The sequence below is a fragment of the Podarcis raffonei genome, chromosome 1 (genome assembly GCF_027172205.1).
Source record: "Podarcis raffonei isolate rPodRaf1 chromosome 1, rPodRaf1.pri, whole genome shotgun sequence".
Classification (NCBI taxonomy): Eukaryota; Metazoa; Chordata; class Lepidosauria; order Squamata; family Lacertidae; genus Podarcis; species Podarcis raffonei.
In genome coordinates, this window is record NC_070602.1 from 78175223 (window position 1) to 78195804 (window position 20582).

Consider the following 20582-nt stretch of genomic DNA (forward strand, 5'->3'; position numbering starts at 1 on the left):
CTCTCTCAATTCCTCTCTGCCGGTTTTTTTGGTAGTCCTTAATGTTAAACACCAGATCTCAGAGAAGCTCTATCCCGATAGGGGCCATATTTCTTCCAGCCAGACCTCCATACTTAAAAGTGGAGCCTGAATCTTGTTTCTTACTCCTTTTAAGTCCAAATGTCCCAAAAGCTCCAACTTTCACCTTAATCAAATTTGTAATCCGTAGGTCTTCAGATCTCCACATAAGGAGATCTCTCCATTCTTCAATCTTCAATTCAAAACAGATTTTCATCATCCAGTACTTATTTTCCTTTGTAGCCATCATGTCAGGCCTCTGGCTCTCCTTTGTCATCTGCAACATTATATCTCCTTCCTTTTCCTCAGAAACAACATATATCTCTTTCTCCACACTCTCAAATCTTTCAAGTTTCTCTTCTTGTCCAGCTGCATGGACTTCATGAGTCAAGTCCTTATCAAATTCAATGGATTTGTTTACTGTTAAGTCCAGAGTTGCAACATTTGTAGCCAAAACATCAATTTGGCCTTGTAACTTTCCCAAGAGAAGAAACACTCTGTCCAATTTAGCTTGAATTTTTCCTCCTTCAGCCATTCTTGTAATGTCCCAAAATCCCCTCTAGAGGGATTTTGGTTACTTTATCTTCCTTCCATTTCAAATCCAATAATCAAGTTAGTTTGTATCAGTTCTTCCTTGTTTTCAACAAAATATAACCAAATTGTAGCAAATATATCCAGCAGAGATAGCAGAGACAAAGTTCTCTTTTTCCTTCTTGACAGCTAATTTGACAGCTGTCAAACTCTTCTATATCTCCTCAACAGGCTCTCTCGCGGATCACTCCCGGGTCCGGGGGGGTGGCACTTCAGCTCTCAAAATTAGCTCTTATCCTCCACTGAAATTACTTATACTGCCAAATCGTGAAATTAATGTCTTTTACCCAATAAAGAAGAAGAAATTCTCTCGACCTTACTTAGCTAGTCCTTGCTTTAGATTATTTATAAGACGGGGAGACGGACTTCCTGTTTGCGCCTTCCCCGATCGTGCCTAATTCAAAAAAAAATAAATTTTTTTTTCTTTACAAATCCAATTTCCGTATTACTCACGGGTTGTTGCTTTTAAAGTCCAATTGTTCACAAGAAGAAGTCAGCGCTCTCCGACCATGGCATGCGGCTTCACTCCGCAGGAGAAGCAGTCGACTCTCAGCACCGCGCCGCTCACCCCGTCCCCCGTTCTGAAGCCTTTAAAAAGGCTCCTTTGCGGGTCGGGGGGGGCGCAAATGGTGCCCGCTGAGTCACCAGGTTCACAGGCTTCAGCGCCTGTGATTTCTGAGGGTCCCCGCGTCGCCACAGCGGCAAGACCCGGATCCTGCGGAGCCGATTCCCTCCGGAGCACGGAGGGAATCCGCCATTAGCCGATGGCGCTAACCCGGAAGTCTCGCCTGATTTTCTTTTTAAAGAACACTGAAACTAGGCTTAGTTATTACTATTACTACTTTGCTGCAATTGAGAGCAGCATTCAACTAACTTGTGCTTGAGCAAGGATTAGCAGTAGCACAAGTGGATTCCCCTTCTGCTTCCTCCAGATCTGTTTCAGAGAGTTAAAGAAAACCTTAGAACACATTTGGGAGGCACGAGAGGAGGAGAGCAGGAGAACGTTTCATCGCACAACGAGAAACCCTTGTGGTAACAGAATATTCACCTTAGTGCTACATTGAATACAATCCTTAGTATACAAAATGACTCATTTTCAGCGAAGGCTCTCACTGACAGATGGGAAGAAGTGTTTTTCTCCACTTTTTCTAGAGACTTGAGTGCCATCCTCCACTCCATTCTGCAGGGTCAACCCATGCTGCTCTGGACCAGATCTTGGAAGGATGAAGGAAGGAAACAGCAAATTACTGTCCTTCTCTTCCAGTGGGAGCATCCTTTGAGTAGAGTTCAATTCACGGAAACTTAAGCACGCAGACTTGGATTTTAACAGGGCTACGTTTGACTCCAGTTTCTTTTTTCCCTACAGGACATGTTTTTTAAGTACACATGGAATAACTTTTTACATACTCAAGTAGAAATTTGTATTGCATTGATTCTCGCAAGTCCATTTGAAAGCACAGAAAATGGTACAATTTCAGATCAGGATTCCACTGGAGACAACCTTTTGCTGAAACATGTAAGCTGTTTTTATTATTTGTAGTACTCTAGGTATAATTGGGCTAGGCTCCCCACATAGAAACACTCAGTCAGCTAGGTAAGATGAATAAAAGCAAGGTGACCAAGAGGATGAAAAAGTTGCCATAGTTAAATTACTGTTGTAATTTAATGTAATGTTCAACTTACCACTGTCCTGCTACCTTGCTCTAACAAAAACAGTTTTTGGTTTTAGCAGAAGTGTTGTACTCCAGAGCAATGGCAGCTGCAGTGCAAGAAATAAAGTTGTTGATCTAAGTATAGATCAGCTACTAGTTCCTTTTGCTAGATTAAATAGGTAATCACGCCTTTTTTTAAAAAGCTGGCAACAGTGCAGCTATTAACTCGTGACAGAATATTTTGAAGTCGAGCTGCAGAGTAATAATCATTTCAGTCTTGTACTCTTTTTCAAATTTAGAATATGGTGAACTGGAAGGATCGGTTGGGGGAAATATACATGGTATGTTTGAAGATATGTAGCAAAAAATATATATTGCAAAAAAAACTAAGGAACCTTTTGTTTTATAGCTTTTCCTTAAGTGCCATTTAATAGAACGAATACTTGAAGCATGGGAAATGAATGAGAAGAAACAGTGAGTAATCAAAACCCACTCCCTGCATTTGTAGTTATGCATGCTGTATACTATTTGGGAAGCAACATAGCACTTGATTTAATTCAAGACAAATTTAAACAAAATATTAACTGTACTTGATTGATGTTCACAAAGCATACTGCTTTGGCCTAGAGGGAATATGTTCAAATCACTGGCTTCTTGGGCGGAGAAGGTTAGGCAAGTTCTCTCTATTTCTTTCCCTGCAGTGTTCACTGCTGCTGTTTGTGGGTATGTGCTTTGCACAAGCAATATATGGGTCTGCTTTTGCTAATTTAACTTCAGTATATTTTTATGATAAGAGCAAATTTATATTTGAGTTAAGTCTGAAGAGTCATAAATAGTTTTAATGGAAATCGCGGTATGCACAGCATAGGCATAGATGTGAATTTAAATAAATCTTGATGAATTAATGGCTATATTATAGAGTTGTGTATTCTGTAAAAGTAATCAACCCCCTGCCACAACTAACATTTGTCCCATATGATACTCTGCACAGCTCTTGAAATCAAATCAAGGAGCAGAGTTTGAAATATTTTAACTGCCTAATGATTGGCCTTTGTGTGAAGGACTGACCAAGTCACATTCTCTTCTCTTCTTTGCCAAACAACCATCTCATTTACTTATATACTCTTCCAAACCTATAGAGAGAACAGTCTGTAACTAACAGATTAAACAACTGCCTGTTTAAATAATGAAATGTGTTGAACTCTTGCAGGGCTGAAGGAGGAAGGCGATATGGCTACATGGGTCACTTAACAAGAATAGCTAACTGTATTGTGCACAGTACGGATAAAGGGCCAAATTGTACATTAGTGCAGCAGCTTATTAAAGGTAAGTGATATACTTTTAAAGAAACAAATACTTGATCTTATTACTAATTTCTAAATGTGGACAATGTATATCCCTATCTCCCCTTCTCACATGCCAAGCTTTTACCTTCGGGTTTGTTCTGAGAGTTTATCAGTCAGCCCATTGGTTCCTGCCTCTCCTACAACATCTTAAAAGTTAATCACTGCAGAATTGATTGTCAGTGCATGTTATCTATATCTAAGCAAAGCTAAAATTCTACAGGTTGATTCTGCCTGTTAGATATTTTTGCACTCTACTCCTGCTAGTTTTGTCTGTAATATCTGTTATAGGGGCTGTTTATATACAAAAAATGAAAATTTGCCCTTTGGGGTAGATCAGTTTTATGCCAAGGCAATTTTAACTGATTTAAGACACATTTTAAATTATGTTTCCCACTTTGAAGTGGACGAAGAGTGATTCAGACAGTAGAAGTTTCTTTAGAAAAGGATGCATTCCTTTTGGGTAATTTATCAGGGCCACATACCAATTACAGGGAGAGATAAAAGCCAGCAGAGGGTTGGTTCAGAACCAGAAATGGGTAAGTGAATCTTAACTCCAGGAAGAATCTCAGATTCTACTTTTAAGTCTCACATGTCTTCCTTCTGCATACAGCAACGAACAAGGCAGAATTTCTAGCATGTGGGTTCTATACCTTACTTTGGGGGATGAGTGTACCGTATTTTTCGCTCTATAACACGCACCTGACGATAACACGCACATCGTTTTTAGAGGAGGAAAACAAGGGAAAAAACATTCTGAATGAAACAGTGGATGTATCATTTTTGTGCTTCATGCTGTGGCCGCAGACATGTGCTCTGATGGTGAATTTGGGGTGACCCAATGCAAAAATCCTGAGAATCCCTGTGGATCCATGCTTTGTAACCACGTTTTTGCACCATTGCAGCCCCAGGCAACAGTGGGTGTGTGATTTTTGGGGGGCAGGCTGTAGCCATGGACATGCTATGTGATCTGATGGTGAATTTGGGGTGACCCAATGCAAAGATTCTGAGGATCCATGTGGATCCATGCTTTTTAACCACATTTTAAGTGGGGAGGGAAGGAAAAACACAGAAGGGACAAGGAGCAGGAGAGGGGTGTGCAGAGAAGCAGCTGGCTAAGAATGCAGGAGAGGGGTATAATGGGAGGGAGGAAAGGAAGGCAAAAGTTTTCCCTCACCTACTCACCCAAGCCAGCCAGCTCGCGCGCGCTCTCTCTCTCTCTCTCCCTCCTGCATGTTTTCAGCAGCACCGGAGCACAGAGACGACACTCTGCTTTCCCCTCTGCTTGCCTGTAGGGGAGGGGCTTTCCCTGCTCTTTGTTCCGTTTGAGCAAACACAGCAAGGAAACAGAGGAGGGTGGGCAGTAAGACCCTGAGGCAGAATGCAGGAAAGCAGCCGCTTCCTCTTTTCAGGTTTCCCTTCTCCGAGACGTGCGATTTGATTTTTGCCTGATTTTTTTTTGCCTCCACTCGCGCCATTTGGCTCCAGGGACCACACATTCGCTCAATAACACGCACAGACATTTTCCCTTCCTTTTTAGGAGAAAAAATCTGCGTGTTATAGAGGGAAAAATACGGTATATGTTTTTGTAATGCTCTTGGTATTTTAAAATAATAAAATAGAGTGAAAATTAATGTGCCTTACATGACAACATTTAGCAGCTTTATTATTAAACCTCTTTCTGCTTGACTTTCTAGAGCTTCCAGATGAAATCAGGGAGCGATGGGAGACTTTCTGCACAAGTTCTTTAGGAGAAACAAACAAGAGAAACACAGTGGATCTAGTAGGTTCCATAAGATGAAGTTTCTGGGGGATTTTCTATGGGAATTTTGGCCCTCATTTGTCAGGAATGCAGGACAACACCTTTCTAACTCATAGAATCATAGAACTATAGAGTTGGAAGGGACACCAAGGATCATCTAGTCCAACCCCCTACAATGCAGGGATTTCAGCCAGATCATACACGACATAGGCCCCCCAAACCTTTGCTTTAAAACCTCCAAGGAAGGTGAGGCACTCCACCTGTCACTTTTTCCAGGCTGACGAGGAACCATTAATATGCACTCGTGTCCAAGAGAGATTGGTATCCTATCTTTGTTTTGAAAGTCTGTGCAGCTCTAATTTTCAAAGTATACTACCTTTGTATCGTCTTAGAGAATTCCTTTGCCAAAAATAGAGCCCTACTTTCGGATTTTGAACAGTACAGAGTTTCTTATAATTAATACCCCTGTCAGATTGGTCTTTTAATAATTCATTTAATACATACATACGCACATATATTTTTTGAACTATGTATAGACCAAGTCTACTGAGAGTCAGTGTATCTCACACACACTTACTTCCATGTAATACTAAATCATGACTTACGAATACAAGGATGAGCTACAGTGAATCTTGGTTTTGTGCTCTCTGGTGTGGTCATAAGGAGGTCAGAAGTTTTTCTGTTTTTAGATGAGCCACGGTTAAGTATTATGTTTGAACCCTAAACTGTGGTTTATTTTAACTGTAGGAAAATGAGCCATGTTCAAAAATTGTGGCTTGAGGTTAGCCATTCTTATGACTAAACACAGAACTGTTTTCAGCACGGGTGACATTCACAGATGCCCCCCACAGCATATCCCACACCACAGGGAGTAGCGTTTCAGGGGGCTACGTGGGGAAGGAAGAATGAACAGAATTTGCTTTCTTTTCCCCCAGCAAGTGTGTCCCGTGAGCAAAGTTCTACTTATAGGAACTCTGTATCCAACCCACAGTTTTTTGCAGTAGTGTTGATGAAGGCAGAGCTGCATCTTGCTACAGCAGACTTTCATTAGATAACTGATGCAGAACTATATTTAATTTCTTAGGTTTGTTGGCTGCTTTGTTAATGGATGTGTAAATTGAAAATCAGTTTTATTGTGTCCTTGGTTTGAAGAGGGAAATACATAATAGTGCTGAATGATTTAAATTGATTTAGTTAACTGAAAGTAAATTGTCTTAACAGTTCTTTCTAAGCAGGAGATATGAATAAGTAATATGGAATCAGTATAGAATTCTCATGATACACTTCTGATGTGTGAAGCATTTAAAAAATATATGCATAGAAAACTTGTGACAAAATTCATCAGAATAGAATTTAAAACTGAGTTAAATGCATCAACATGATACGTAGTGGTGTTGACTGCAGACTGTTTCACTGGAATTTGCCTTTCCATGATGAAAATCTCCAGTTAAGAATGTGTAAATTTAACAGATTTTGCAGCTGAAATTTGTTTAACTTGTATTTCTTTTTAACACTGTGCATTAAAATCATTTTTTAATTAAAATTGACTTAGCTATGCAGTGTATTTTGATTACAATTTCTTAAGTCTGATTTTTTATTTTTTAGGGCAAAGCAGACACTGGCAAAATTTGGATTTAAAAGTACAACAATTAATTGCTTTTATCCAGAGCCATACAACTACTACTGCCTTTCCAGGCAGCTCTGGGCTTTTATTTCCCAAGCATTAGTGCCCCCTGCCCCAGTATGTGATATAGTTGTTAGGTTTGTTTTCTTATAAGGAATTTAAAAAATTACAGACTTTATTATGGGCATATTGTTTTAAACCCTTTTTCTGACGCTAATTCTTTAATTGTTCTGTCTCTAGGTTACTACTTGTCATATACATTCATCCAGTGACGATGAAATTGATTTTAAAGAAACTGGTTTCTCGCAGGATTCCTCTTTACAGCAAGTGAGTCAAACTCTGGACTGTCTGCAGTTGTTTGCATTGATGCCTTAATTGAAAAGAACTTGGGTGAGACGATTGCCCCGGGAATTTGCAACTTTTAAAACTTAGATTTAGCATTTTTAAGATGAGGGAAAAATTGAAGGCATATCCTGAAAGCTGTGGAATTTTGGGGGGAGGGGTATGTATGGTCACAACTTCCAGGATGTAAGTAATTTTGGTCTGTATCATTAATTTGATTAGAATTTCAATCCTCTAACAACTCTTGTCAGTTGCAACTTCTTGAGGAGACATAAGGAGAGTTCAGAATACATGTTTTTAATACTGCAAACCATATTTGGCTGATTGGAACATCGCGTGAACTGACCTGTAAGAGTTAAGGCAGTTAATTCTTTTAGGTGTTCCAGTTGGCAAACTTAAAAGTGTAGTTACCTGCTTTCACAAATGTGTTGCCCCCTCAAGCTGGAAATACTTGTGTTATTTCTCTTAACGGTCTTAGTGAAATGAATATATTCTGTAGTCTATTATCACCTGATTGTGAGTTAACTGTTCCTTTATGCTCATGACTGTGGAACTAAAAGAGGGTTATAATCTTATCTGGGAGGGGAAGCAGACCACATATTCCCACAGTCTTGTGTACCTCTGATCCTGCAGAAATGGTTGTTGCCAGTTGTACCACCAAAGGCATATATGACTAGTGCTTTAGAGGCTATTTTTTCTAGCACAGTTCTCTTTCTGACAAAATCACCCAGTTTCTGGCTGTGTACTCAAAGAAGGCACTTGAAAAATTTGCTTTACTGTCTGTGAAAATGTAGCCTTAGTTTAACTGCAATTCTAGAATTAGCCTCTTTCTCCCCCTGTCTCCTGATATGCACTTTGGGGATTTCTCCATCCATGGGCATAAAAGCTGTCTTCATCTGTGCCATGGTAGTTCATCAAATCTGAGTCTAGATTATTCTAGGCAGTTAGTGACGACAGCTTGAAAAGTTACTCTGGATCATGCTTACTTAAAAGAGCTCCAGACTGTTGCAATAGCTTTTCTTTTTTCTGTGGCCTATGCAGAAAATTAAGATGCTATCTTAAATACTTGTTGAATGCCTTGTTTGGTGGCATCACAAGGCACCTAATTCATTTACCAGAACCATGTTAGTGGATGCAACCTTCTTAGTAAGGAAATTGCTTTGTAGATACTGCCTCCAAAATATATGTAACTTTTGCTGGATCCAAAAAAGACTTCCCTGTATCTTCTTCAAATAATTTGATGGAGGTGTCACACTGTTTCTCTTCAAGCTACTTCTGTAAGAGTATCCAAACTCTTGTTGCCTTTTTACCTATAGTTTTTAAAAGAGTAACTTCAGGCCAAAGTTAATTATTACTTTATGAAAAAGTAACCGAATCATTACAGAAGAGCAACTGTTAACAAGCACTTGCCCTAAGGCCCCCAAGTTTCAACATTCGATAGTTCATAGATATATAATTTAGGAGAAAGTGTTTCTGGAGCAAAATGGGCAAGTAGTATTTAGACTATTATTAGAATCATTATATCACTGTCATTGGTCCTGGGGTTGCCAGGCCTTTTCTGATTATCAGATGCAACAAATGACGTCCAATTTTATTGACCAGTTTGGCTTCAACGATGAGAAGTTTGCTGACCAAGATGATATCGGCAAGTGAGTATTTTAAAATTTAATGTCTGCCTTTTTGTTTTCCATTTGTTTGTGTTGCAATGGTTAGTGGCTGTCTCTCTAGTTATTATCTGTGTATAGTCAGCTTGTTCATTTTCCAGTTACACATTTTGTGCACTCATAAGAGGAATTTTCCCTTTAAATTATGCCTCATGTCTAATGCCTCTATCCCTAGCATTTATGAAGCAAACTCTTCTTATGACTGTCACTAAAATAATAGACCAGAATGCTCACAATGTTGATTTCTCTCTCTGAAGCCTCTTTATCCCAATCCAGAGTACTGTGTTCTGAATGCACTGTGTACCAGGTTTCTGATTAAGTTTTCTTTTCATAGAAGATTGATATAACCAACACAACTTCTGTGGGGTTCTGTATGGTGCTAATCCATATGGTGTAATTTTTGCATAAGTGAAGCTTGTGAACATAGACCTGATTAATTTAGCTTATCCTTTGAGTTCAATAATATTACTAGATTTGATTGGTACTGTCAGTTCATTATATTTTAAATGTGTGCCCTTGGAGGTTTGGAACAGGTAAGAACTTACCCAGTTTTAAAATGTGAGTTAATTTATGTACTGTAGCTGGATCTCTTCCCTGTGACTGGCTGCAAGCATATGCACCAATTGTTTTGTTTTCATATCTGTTTATGGAAACAGTGAACCCCCCCCCCCATTACTTCCCAAATAGTAAAGGAAAATGGTTAGTTCCCTGTTTGGTGTGGGAGTGTCCGCTGTGTGTTCTATCAGTCCCATTTGCCAAAGGCAGAGATGAGTGGAAAAGAAAAATTGTACCAGAGCATCCACCATGTTGGATCACTGGGGAAACCGAACTCAAAAGAAAGAAGGACAATCTGTCTAAAGGGGGACAAGAAAACTCAGTGCAATGTTGCTCATCTGAAACGGGTGCATTGCTTTCAGTCAGCCACCAGATGGCAGAGCAGCATAATTCAAGCCAGTGAGAATCATTAACATCTGGTGATGCAATCTGTACAAAGCCAGGGCTCCATAGATCAGGTAAAGGCTGCTCAAAGGCCTACTTTAGATCCTACTAAATGCATCTTCCTTTTTCAATAAGAATTTGTTGAGAAGTTTAGAATCCCTATTTTCTGATTGATTCTCATAGAATGTTCCTAATAATAACATTAATAATCCAAACACCAGAATTCATAGCAGATGCCACCCTGGGCTCAGTATATCGCTCTACAAAGACCAGAGTAGCTAATGGTGGTGATCAGACCCTCTCTTTCATCTTACGCACATTTGACTTGCATGTTTTCAGTTATATGCAGTTGGCCGAAATTGCACAAGTCAATTCCCAAGCAAGGCAGAGAGCTTAAAAGCTCTTTTCATGCCAGGTCTTCTTTGCGAAAGGTTTGTTCAAGCTCTCCACCTTGCTTGCTCAGCATGCCAGTTCTGGAAGGCCATGGGATGTTCTCTCGAGATTTCACATGAACATCGCTGGCCTTCTAGAGCCAGTGCATCGAATGGGCCTTGCCCAGCAAGCAAATCAGAGAGCTAGCTTAAAAGCTCTTTTTGTGTTGGGTAACCCAAGCAGACTTTGGGTGAAAATAACTTTTATGCTCTTGACCTTGCTGGCTGGGGGAAGCCCACTCGGTGTACCAGCTTTGGGAGTATGTGGGTGCTCTTTCCTTCCACCCACTAGCTTCAGGGCAGCTTCAAGAGTTTAACTATATGCAGTTTTCATGTATACACGTAAACCTTGGTACTGAACCCCTACGAAATAGGAGGGATTGCTGTACATTCTCTCCAGTAGTAACCATTTGTCATAGCAAACTGCCTTTAACCAAGTCAGTCAATTGGTCTGTCTAGTTCAGTGTTGTTTGGACTTACAATGGCTGTACGTTGGTATGGTAGATCAGTCTACATCCATTAGCATGAGAAGCCAAACACCTGTCCACTCCACTTTGCATCTGGCACCTCTGCAGCTCTATCCACCAAGGTTCCTATCCCCCAACATCTGTTGAGCAGCCATGTGGTCTTTAACAAGCAGTAGACAGCCACCTATCTCACCCAACCCATCCAGCATCATACAGGGCTCTTCCACAACCCACAGTGGATGTCTCTCACGCCAAGCAAGAGAATGGAACATTGATTACTTACTGTGAAGCTTCATTCTTGTTTGGCATGTGAAGCAATCCACTTCCTCACCTGTGCATACTCTGTCATGCATGCATACAACTGAACTAGATTACTACTCTTCTGAATTTATATGGGGTTAGGCTTACAAAATGATTTTGCTACAAGTTATACATGGAATGCAACTGAGGAGAAGACAGCTGGGGGGGGGGTTCATAAAGAAAAAAACATGGTCACATGTCTTTGCCTAGAGTAAATGGGAGAGATGCAGTCCACAGTGAATGCCTTTGCATGCCAAACATACAGTAAGTTATCGCTGTGCTGGAACTGACAAATTAAAGTGCTTTAATACTTCGTTTAAAGAAGGTGGGCACCCTTAAATCTTTTCATCGTTTAATCTGTTCCTGGATTAGAATATTTGATTTGACGGCAGTTTTAGCATGGTTATCTGTAAATTTAGGTAACTAGTAGTGAGGATTGTTTTCCACAATACTTTTTTTGTTTGTTTCTTCAGCTCTGTGAGCCTGTGACAGAGATCTTGGCTCCTTTTTTGGATGTAACCAGTCAAAATCCTCACAAGTTTAGTAGTAGAAAATAATGTATCAGTTTCATGAAATTATAAAATGATGTGAACTGAAATAATTCAGGGGTCTGTGTGGAATGCCATTTATTCTCTGTTTTAGTATATAAATTTGTACTTTGTTCACAGTGTTTCTTTTGATCGCGTATCAGACATCAATTTTACCCTCAATACAAATGAAAGTGTAAGTATATTCTTGCAGCTATTGTAAAATTCAAAATTGATGCTATTTGTTCACATTCTATGTGTGAGAGGAGAGGCCCTGCCTTTTTTGGTGGTATTGTTTGTAAAGAGGAACATTTTAAGAGATTTTTTTGTGGCTTTCTGTCTTAACACTGCAGTGATTCAAGCATCTTTATCAGGAAACATATTGATGGGTAGGGGTCCATAATTTTGGTCACCATGATGAGTGTTCTGCCACCCAATCTTGGAGCTGAAGGAGACAGTTGGGCTTGGCCCTGCTCTTGTGTTGCACTTTCAACATGCTCAGAGGAAGCCCAGCATAACTATAGAGATGTTCTGCACCCCCTTCCCAACTGCAAGATGAAGTAGAAACCTGCAGCTGCTTTTGGTGTCGTGCATCCAAGCTTCTTGCAGCACCTTGAAAGCAGAGTCACAGTGCAGTTCTAGGACTTAGTCCCTCACCATCTGCTCCCCAGCTTCACATTTGGTGCTGGCAAGAGCACAGGGTTGTCTCTGACTTCAGTATGCGTATCAAAGGCATCAAGTTGGGGACAGAACCTTGTACTTGGGGGGGGGGGAGAGGCAGAATCCTAGCAACCACTTGTTCATTGACTATTAAAGTCAGCCAGAATTTATCAACCCTGTTTATAAGCTTTCAAGAAGAATGGAGTTGTGTCCCTCCGCTTCACAAGAGACTAGAAATGGTTTTAATGGGTGCAGATTTAGGGGCATCTTGGTGAAGCAGCATGCAAAGTACATCAGCTGATAACTGATGGAATGCATTGCCAGAGTGGGGCGGATTGACTCATGGAAAGTCCTTGGTATTCTCAGGATGGCTCTGTGTAGGTTTCTTTGATGCTGTAAAACTATTGGAGACCTAATCTTGGGGCGGAATTGGTCATGGCCCTTTCTAGTTTTATTAATTAACATTAAGAGCACTTCTTTCTGGTATATGATCACTGCCCATTTGTTCTATTGTTTTCAGATACAGTGAATGCCCAGCCAGAGTAATAAAGGTAGTTAATGTGCTATGGCAGAGACAGTGAACTGGCAGCCCACAGGCTGGGTCTTTTTTGTGGCTCTGCTATGAACTCTCCTAGTCAGATCAGGAGTGTCAGCTGTTTTAAGTTCTTTGAGGCTTCCCTTGTGTTCCAGAGGAAAACTTGCCCCATCTCCTAATTGCAGTGAGGACTAGAGAAAATACATATGCTGCTTCTCCCTTGCAAGTACTCGTCCCAGGAAATGAGATCAACCCAGAGTCCTCTGGGAGGGATCTTGCATTCCCAGAGGATGAGGGCACCGGTTGAAGTGAAAGCAATATGCAAGTCTTCCACGCTGTTTTCACTCAGCTTGGCACCAATCCTTGATACCAGTGCGAATATTATTATTTGGGGGGGGGGACTCATTGAGTGAGACAGTGGTTGCCCATTTCTTTGGAAGGAGAGGTCATAGGAAGTCTCCAACACATAATCAACCAGTTTAAAGTGGTCAACTACCTATGAGCTGGTGATATTATGTTCTGAGAATTTTAATGCTAAATTTAAAGAACAACAGCAGAGTATTCTGACGCTATCTGAACTTTGCTTTAAACATAGAAACAAAATACTTTCTACCAGAAGCCTATCTGTTCTTTACAGTTTGGGATATGAATATTAATTGTGTTGGGTAACACTTCAGAGTTGTTGCTTTTGTTTTTTTAAACATAACATACATCACGACTAGCCACCTAAATGTGATATTCAGTGTTCATGAGTGGTGAATTTAGTCTTTGTAATTTATTTGCTTTTTATTATGTTTAGGGCAATATTGCTTTGTTTGAGGCGTGCTGTAAGGAGAGAATACAGCAGTTTGATGATGGTGGTTCCGATGAAGAAGATATCTGGGAAGAGAAGCATATTGCTTTTGCACCAGAATCTCAGAGAAGATCCAGGTAACTTTAAGATGCCAGGGAATATGTTTTGCCTCTAATTAAATCTAATCTAAAAACTAATATATTTACCTATTTCAGCACTGATAAGCTTGTGCCAGGTGCTTTTAGGAAGAGTATTGCAAAGATGAATATATTACATTCCAGCAGTAATCGGGATGATACTCTTATCCCTATGCTACTGTTGTCTTCATAAGATCGCACATCTTCAACTGGTTAAGTCAGGCTTGTGTCCTGATCCAAAGTGGGTCACAACAGGAGCACTACCACCATGAAAATACATGGTAAAAAATTAAGAAATAGGGCCTTGAATTCATGTTTGGGTTAAAAGTGGATTCTGAGTCTGAGAAGGTCAAGGATACCTGAATTAGATGATGCAAGTGACCTAATTCACATGTCACAGTAAACCTTAATTAATGTTTTGCTGGAATTCAAAGATTGATCCAGCTTCATTTCTCCCCTCTAGCCAGCAAGAGCAATGATCCCTGGCTTAGTATTACATCCCAACTAGAGATTGTTTTGTTTGGTGGGAATTTTGCCATTAACAGTGGGAAAGTTTAGATTCTGTGGTTGTCTTTTGTGTCATCAAGGCAAAAAATGGCAAAAAAACCCCAAAACCCCCCTTGGGTGGTAGAAATAATATTTCTGTATGTGTATGTTTTTTGCTTTTGTTTTTTTAAAAAAAGCTCAGGCAGTACAGACAGTGAGGAGAGTACAGATTCTGAAGAAGAGGATGGAACAAAGCAGGACTTGTTCGAGTCAAGCACCAATACAGAAGACAAGATGGAAGTAGATTTGAATGAAGGTAGGTAGTTTTTATGCGATTGCTTCTTGCTCACTTTAAGATACTGGAAGTGGAAATCTCAGACAAGCATAATTCTATTAAGCAAGGTCACTTCCAGACTGCCATTATTTTCAAGTGAGATTCCTTCGCATACCATTAAACTCTGCTTGTGCAATTAAAGTTTATTGGAGCCTGCTTCCCCAAAACATCAAACTTTTTGAAGTAAGTAAAGTGATGGGGTAATGCAATGGAAAGTGTGGGAATAACACATTATTTGATGCAATGTCATCTTAACCTTCCCCCCAACAAACAAATCAGAGTGAATACTCATTAAACAGCCAACATGGTCTAATTTCCCTGCAAGACAAATCAGGATGAATGATCAAAAAACAGGTTGTCCAGAAACACTCAAAAGTAAAACAGAACTCACTGGTTAGAATTTCCCTTCTTTGTTTTGGGATAAATTGACCACATAAGCAATAGTATATCAAACACATGGTGGCAATTAAAATGCCAGTGTTGAGCACAGATGTGTGACTAAAGCTTTGGGGTTGAAACAAGGCAAGTCTGAATCAAAGCCTCAAATATTTGTTGAACCAGTTAAACCTTAGGATCATTCTGCCTTGAGCTAAAGGAAACATTCAGGCAAACCTTTGGAATAGGAAACATATTTTGGAGGACTGAGGGTTACTAGGATTGGAGAAATCTAAAATCCAGAGGGTTTTGGAATGGAATATTCTAATATTGTACTTTTGAAATCATATATGTTCCTTAATGAGGTGTGCATTGTTTTAAGTTGCCCAAGGAATTCCCAAATCTGTTTTAATCTAATATTTTAAGTCCTAGCCCTATGGCAGTTTTTTGCTTTTTAAAAAATGATAAATGTATCAATCTTTCCAGCACCTAACTGGTCAGCTAACTTTGATGTTCCTATGGAAACAACACATGGTACGAATCTGGATTCTGTTGGGTCTGACGTTTGGAGCACAGAAGAGCCGATGCCAGCAAAAGAAACTGGCTGGGCCTCCTTTTCAGAGTTCACATCTTCACTAAGGTAGGAAAGTACTGTGTTGCTTCAGGTCTTGTGAATCAAATGGAGTTTAATTTTGAGTGAAAGCGCTGATACTCTTTTCATGAGCTAAGCTGAAAATTGAGGGAGTTCTGAGTCTGTGAGTGTAGGGATTTGGTTTTAAGCAGACCTTGAATTGAAAAGATGCATTCCCAGGGAGCCTTTTTAAAGCTGCAGTTTAATTTTATTATGGGAAGTGAAAATGTTGATATGTATCTCTGAATTGATAAGAGAGCTATAGGGAGAACTATGGGGTGGGCAGGGGGAGACATAAGTGCAGGAATGTTGTCTCCTCACTTGGTTCTATTTGTTCTGTTCTGGCATTTGAGAATTGCTATAGAGTACTCAAGTCAGCAGCCCCAAAGCAAATATATGGGGAGTGAAAACATTTTCTTTTGTCAACTGCTCACCAAAAAGACACAAATTACTTTATTTTTGGTCGCAGTTCTCCTCTGTAACATGGTGCTTTTTCAGCTCTCCAGCTATTTCTATGTTTCTGTGATTGCAAGATGTAGAAGTCAAATAATTTAGGTTCTCTGCTCATGTTGCAGTCTTTTCCCTTCATATCCTAATTACAACAGGGAGAGTTGAAATTATAAATGATTCTTTAGCTTTCAAATAGACATAAACTCCCATAAACTCGTATACATTGATATGTGTTCCATTTCCTTTTATTCCCTTTTGATTGCACATGAATGTTTTCTAGAACTCTCAAATTGTCAGCACAAAATGTTGAGGCATCTACTCACATGATGCAGAATGGGCAGACTGCTTAACCAATCTAAAATATAGTTCCAACATACTTACTTTGATAAACACTAAAAATGGAATTCATCAAAGCTTTCGTTTTCTTTCAAAGTCCAAAAGATTCCTTAAGAAGTAATTCACCCGTAGAGATGGAAACCAGCACAGAGCCCATGGATCCTCTGAGTGCAAATGTAGCACTTGCAACGCAACCAGAAGGTAAAAGCACTTAAATAATGCAGACACACATATGGCTGTATATGCATTTGATACTCCATTGTTTATCATTACTTACACAAATCACAGTGAGCCTCTGGTTCATGTGTTTGCTCCTCCTGTGTGGCTGGCCGCTGGAAGAATTTTGGGAGCTTTTAGTTGTAATTACCTGCTGTTTGCCATATGTCTAGTTTAAACAAGCCAGGTTTGAAACAGACCAGGGTTAGTGTTAATCAGTTTATAATGCTAGCCAACAGGACAAATGGCAAATAACTGAAAGTAAAAATAATATTTTTTTTTACATCCTCATCCCAGCTACATGTGTGGAGGGAAAGGGCTCTGTGGCTTATGCACATCAGAATAAACTATGGTTTTTCATGATGTACAAACACATCAATTGTGTAAATAGGATAAGCATGTCTTGCTTTCTAAAATAATGGAAATTGAAACTATGCCACTGAATTTCTTCCAAATTACATCACTGATGGATATGTAAGAGGTATTAAAACCCTCTGATGTGGCTTCAAATGTGATTAGTTAGCTATTGTAAGTGATCCAAATTGCCAAATAGACTAGAAAATGGAGGTGGGGTTGTTAATATAGAAAATTAAACTATTATCTACCGTTTATTATCTAAACGATCGTGTTTCTATTTTGTGATAATGTACAACTGTAAAAATGGCAAAAAATACATTGTTCCAGAATAAAAATCAGTATTAGCTCCTGAAGCCTTTTCAGCTGTTCAAATTTGTATTTACAGCTGCAGGAAGCATTGCAATGGAGGCTGGTTCTGATGGAGAAGATGATGTAGAAAATGCAGACAAGGTGACTGAAACAGTAATGAATGGCAGTATGAAGGAGACCCTTAGCCTTACTGTAGATGCTAAAACTGAAACTGCTGTCTTCAAAAGGTAAGAGAACACTATGGCTTGATTCAGAGCATGGGTTTTGATCATTTTAATTTTTTTAATGTTGGCCTGGCATGCCATCTTTCATTTTAAAAGCATTTAAAAACAAATCCATGGCAAAACAGAGAACTTCCTACAACAAAATTAAAGATTTTAAGTGTGATTTGATTGTAGCCACCAGGTGTAATGTTTAGCATATACCTTTGTTTTGTGGATTTCAGTGACCAGATTTGGGGGGGGGGGAGGTTTTTTTAAAAGAAATTTTAATCTGCTGACATATGAGCTGCTGGATCCTGCATCTTCTGTTTCTTAAATTTGTCTGTTGCCTTTTTATTTCTTATTTTCCCCCTAATGTTCTAATTATGTTGTAAGACACACCAGGCATTTTAAAAGAAAGACAGGGCATACATTTACTAAATAAAATATTTGGTCTCCTTAACTGAAAGCAGTTGGCATAGTATGCAGCTTATCACTAGCAAAGCCTGGTCACAGAATCCAGTTCCATATCTGAATTATTTGTTGCTTTAGAAAAAGGATACCACCACCATTTTAAAGTTGTGTGCAAATGTTATGCATCTTATTGGAACATAAGAGAGTGACGAGGCTGACCCTGAAACACTTCCCAAAAATAGTTGTTCTTAAAATGGAAACCCCGTCGCACGCGGTTGACTAGTCTCTCAAGTTATCCTTGCTAGTTTGTCTTCTGGCCAGAACTGTTTTGTGCTCTAGCATATTCTCTTCTATCAAAATAAGCTGCTCATATTGGCAATTGCACTTTTAGTAGGTTTTCACTGGCAAAATCCTTTCATCCTGTTACACAGCCACTTTATTTTCCTTTATTGTTGGAGAAGGATGTCCAGATGCTAGAGCTTTCTCAGTGTTGGTGTCCAATCTGATATGATCTCCCTTCTGAGGAACATGTGGCACTGATATGGTGTATTATTTGGTGCTGATTAAAGATGCACCTTTTTGCCCAAGCTTTTTGTGGGGGCTTATTTACTGTTTCTTGCTCATTGTTTATATGAAGAGTTGGCTGAACCTGATGGCAGAGTGTGTGTGTGTGTGTGTGTGTGTGTGTGTGTGTGTGTGTTCGTGTGTTCATAGAAATGTGTGTCAGATATAGGATGGGTTTATAAATGGCGAGATAGGTAAATAATTAACTACAATTTGTTCTTGAGGCAGGGCTTTTGAAAATGAAGCAAGCATTGTTCCTTTTGTGGAAGTGACCCCCTCCTAGTTGCTACTGTCCAGTCTTCTCTAAGACACAACACCTTTTTTTGGTGTTGCTCTCCATTTCAAATTTGATTCAATTTTCTGACAGGAATTCTAGCATCATGACAACATTTTCAAACATTTACTTGGCTAAGTTCAAGCGCAGTGCAGGATTACCAAATAGGCAGAGTAGGCACTGGCCTAAGGGCCCCATGCTTTTTAGGGGCCCCATGACAATGGATCAAAATAATATTGATTTGATCTTGAAAGAAAGTTACAACCAATCTTCCCTAGTTCAATATCATCCCACTAGAGCATTCACATGACAGGCCCCCCAAATTTCGATACCTAGGGACCTCCACAGGGTTTAATCTGGCACCGTTCAAGTGAATACGATTTCATTTTGAAGCAACAGGCTTGAGAGAGGAATTTGACCTCCAGCACATCACACCTTGGGAGGGGCACTTGCATCGCTTCTCAGTCCTTTTTGTGGCTTCCCCCACCCCTGCAGCTTGGCAGCTATGGTGTGGCCTTCACTTTTTTATGCAGGTGGGATAAGTGCTCAGAAAAAAGGAAAGTGTCTCCTGCTGTCCTGAGGAACAGAAATTGACACCAAGATGACAAGGAGTGGTTTAAGCTGTTCTATATGACCTCCGCATTTTCATCAAGTTAGCCACTAGTGGCACGAAGATCTCTTTGATGATTGGGTCACTGCCAGTTCAGACCCCGTAAATATATGTGAATTATGATTTTCTTTCCCATTGTGGATCACTTTATCGCCTATTCATCCACTTTAGATACTTTTGAAGCTGCATCCGGGCCCCACAAATAACTCACAGATGCATTTTAAATAAAAGGACACATTCTACTCATGTAAAAACACACTGATTCCTGGACTGTCCGCAGGCCGCATTTAGAATGTGATTGGGCTGTATCCGGCCCCCGGGCCTTAGTTTGCCTACCCGTGTAGTTTTACACTGTTTCTTTTAAAATTCAAAGATTTGACTCTATCAGGTTCACCATGTCTCAAACTGAGCTTTCTCCATATGAAAGGGGCAAAGTTTGCTTAATTTCCATACGCCTTCCCTGAAGGTTAAGTTGTAGGAGCCGATGCCAGTCTGGATCCCCTTCATCCAACAATGATAAGGAACATTCATGGTCAGTTGAATGTTCTTATATTGTTTGAGTTAATCATGGATGCCATCTTGTTTTGCCATAAATACATCTGAAGGTATAGCTGAATGTACAGTTGTGCAAATTAATGATTTGCTTAGCTAAGCTATTTATTTTTATTCTGTCAGCATCATCCCACTTTGCTGTTGTTCTGTGTTTCGCTCTTTTCTTTATTTAAGGGCTGCTTCATTATAGTATTTTGTACTAAAGTACAAATACCTGAAGATACATGGGTATATATTAAGTTATAAAGAGTGCACACGTGAGAATTACGCTTCTCCCCCCCCCCCAAAAAAAAAGTGAGTGGGGACTGGGAAAGGATATCCATTTAGATATTTTATACTTTTTTTTCAAAAGTTGTACTCTATTCTTTTCTTTTGGAAGCTGAGAACAATTTATTCTATACTGCTTATGTATCTGCTCACAAACAGTTTCTAATCTAGATTGAGGCCTAGTACAAACAAGTGGGTAGGGGAAGAAATATTGAGTCCAGATTGTACCACTTCAGACTGCAAGTTTGGGCTCACACTTTAGAAGACTCACGTAATGAACCATGACTTTTTTGGCTGCTGCATAAATAGGGCTTAATCCAAGGGCTATTTTTTCTAGGAGTTTCTTAATGGTCTTTTTTTACATTCCTTTTCTGTTCTTTCCC

The 20582-nt window shown here is 39.7% G+C and overlaps 1 protein-coding gene across 11 annotated transcripts in view; it reads left to right on the forward strand.

Annotated features, from left to right (window-relative positions):
- PPP6R3 (protein phosphatase 6 regulatory subunit 3) overlaps positions 1-20582 on the forward strand; it is a 57456-nt gene that overhangs the window by 32779 nt on the left and 4095 nt on the right. For 7 of the 11 annotated variants that reach the window (XM_053395509.1, XM_053395484.1, XM_053395546.1 and 4 more), the window contains 12 exons: positions 2015-2164; positions 2710-2774; positions 3511-3626; positions 5341-5426; positions 7270-7356; positions 8923-9020; positions 11841-11895; positions 13694-13824; positions 14508-14626; positions 15506-15659; positions 16534-16637; positions 17395-17545. In XM_053395509.1, coding sequence (XP_053251484.1) covers positions 2015-2164; positions 2710-2774; positions 3511-3626; positions 5341-5426; positions 7270-7356; positions 8923-9020; positions 11841-11895; positions 13694-13824; positions 14508-14626; positions 15506-15659; positions 16534-16637; positions 17395-17545 — 1316 coding nt within the window. The remainder of the gene's footprint in view (positions 1-2014; positions 2165-2709; positions 2775-3510; positions 3627-5340; positions 5427-7269; positions 7357-8922; positions 9021-11840; positions 11896-13693; positions 13825-14507; positions 14627-15505; positions 15660-16533; positions 16638-17394; positions 17546-20582) is intronic. The other 4 variants (XM_053395527.1, XM_053395556.1, XM_053395563.1 and 1 more) reach the window with 2 other exon arrangements.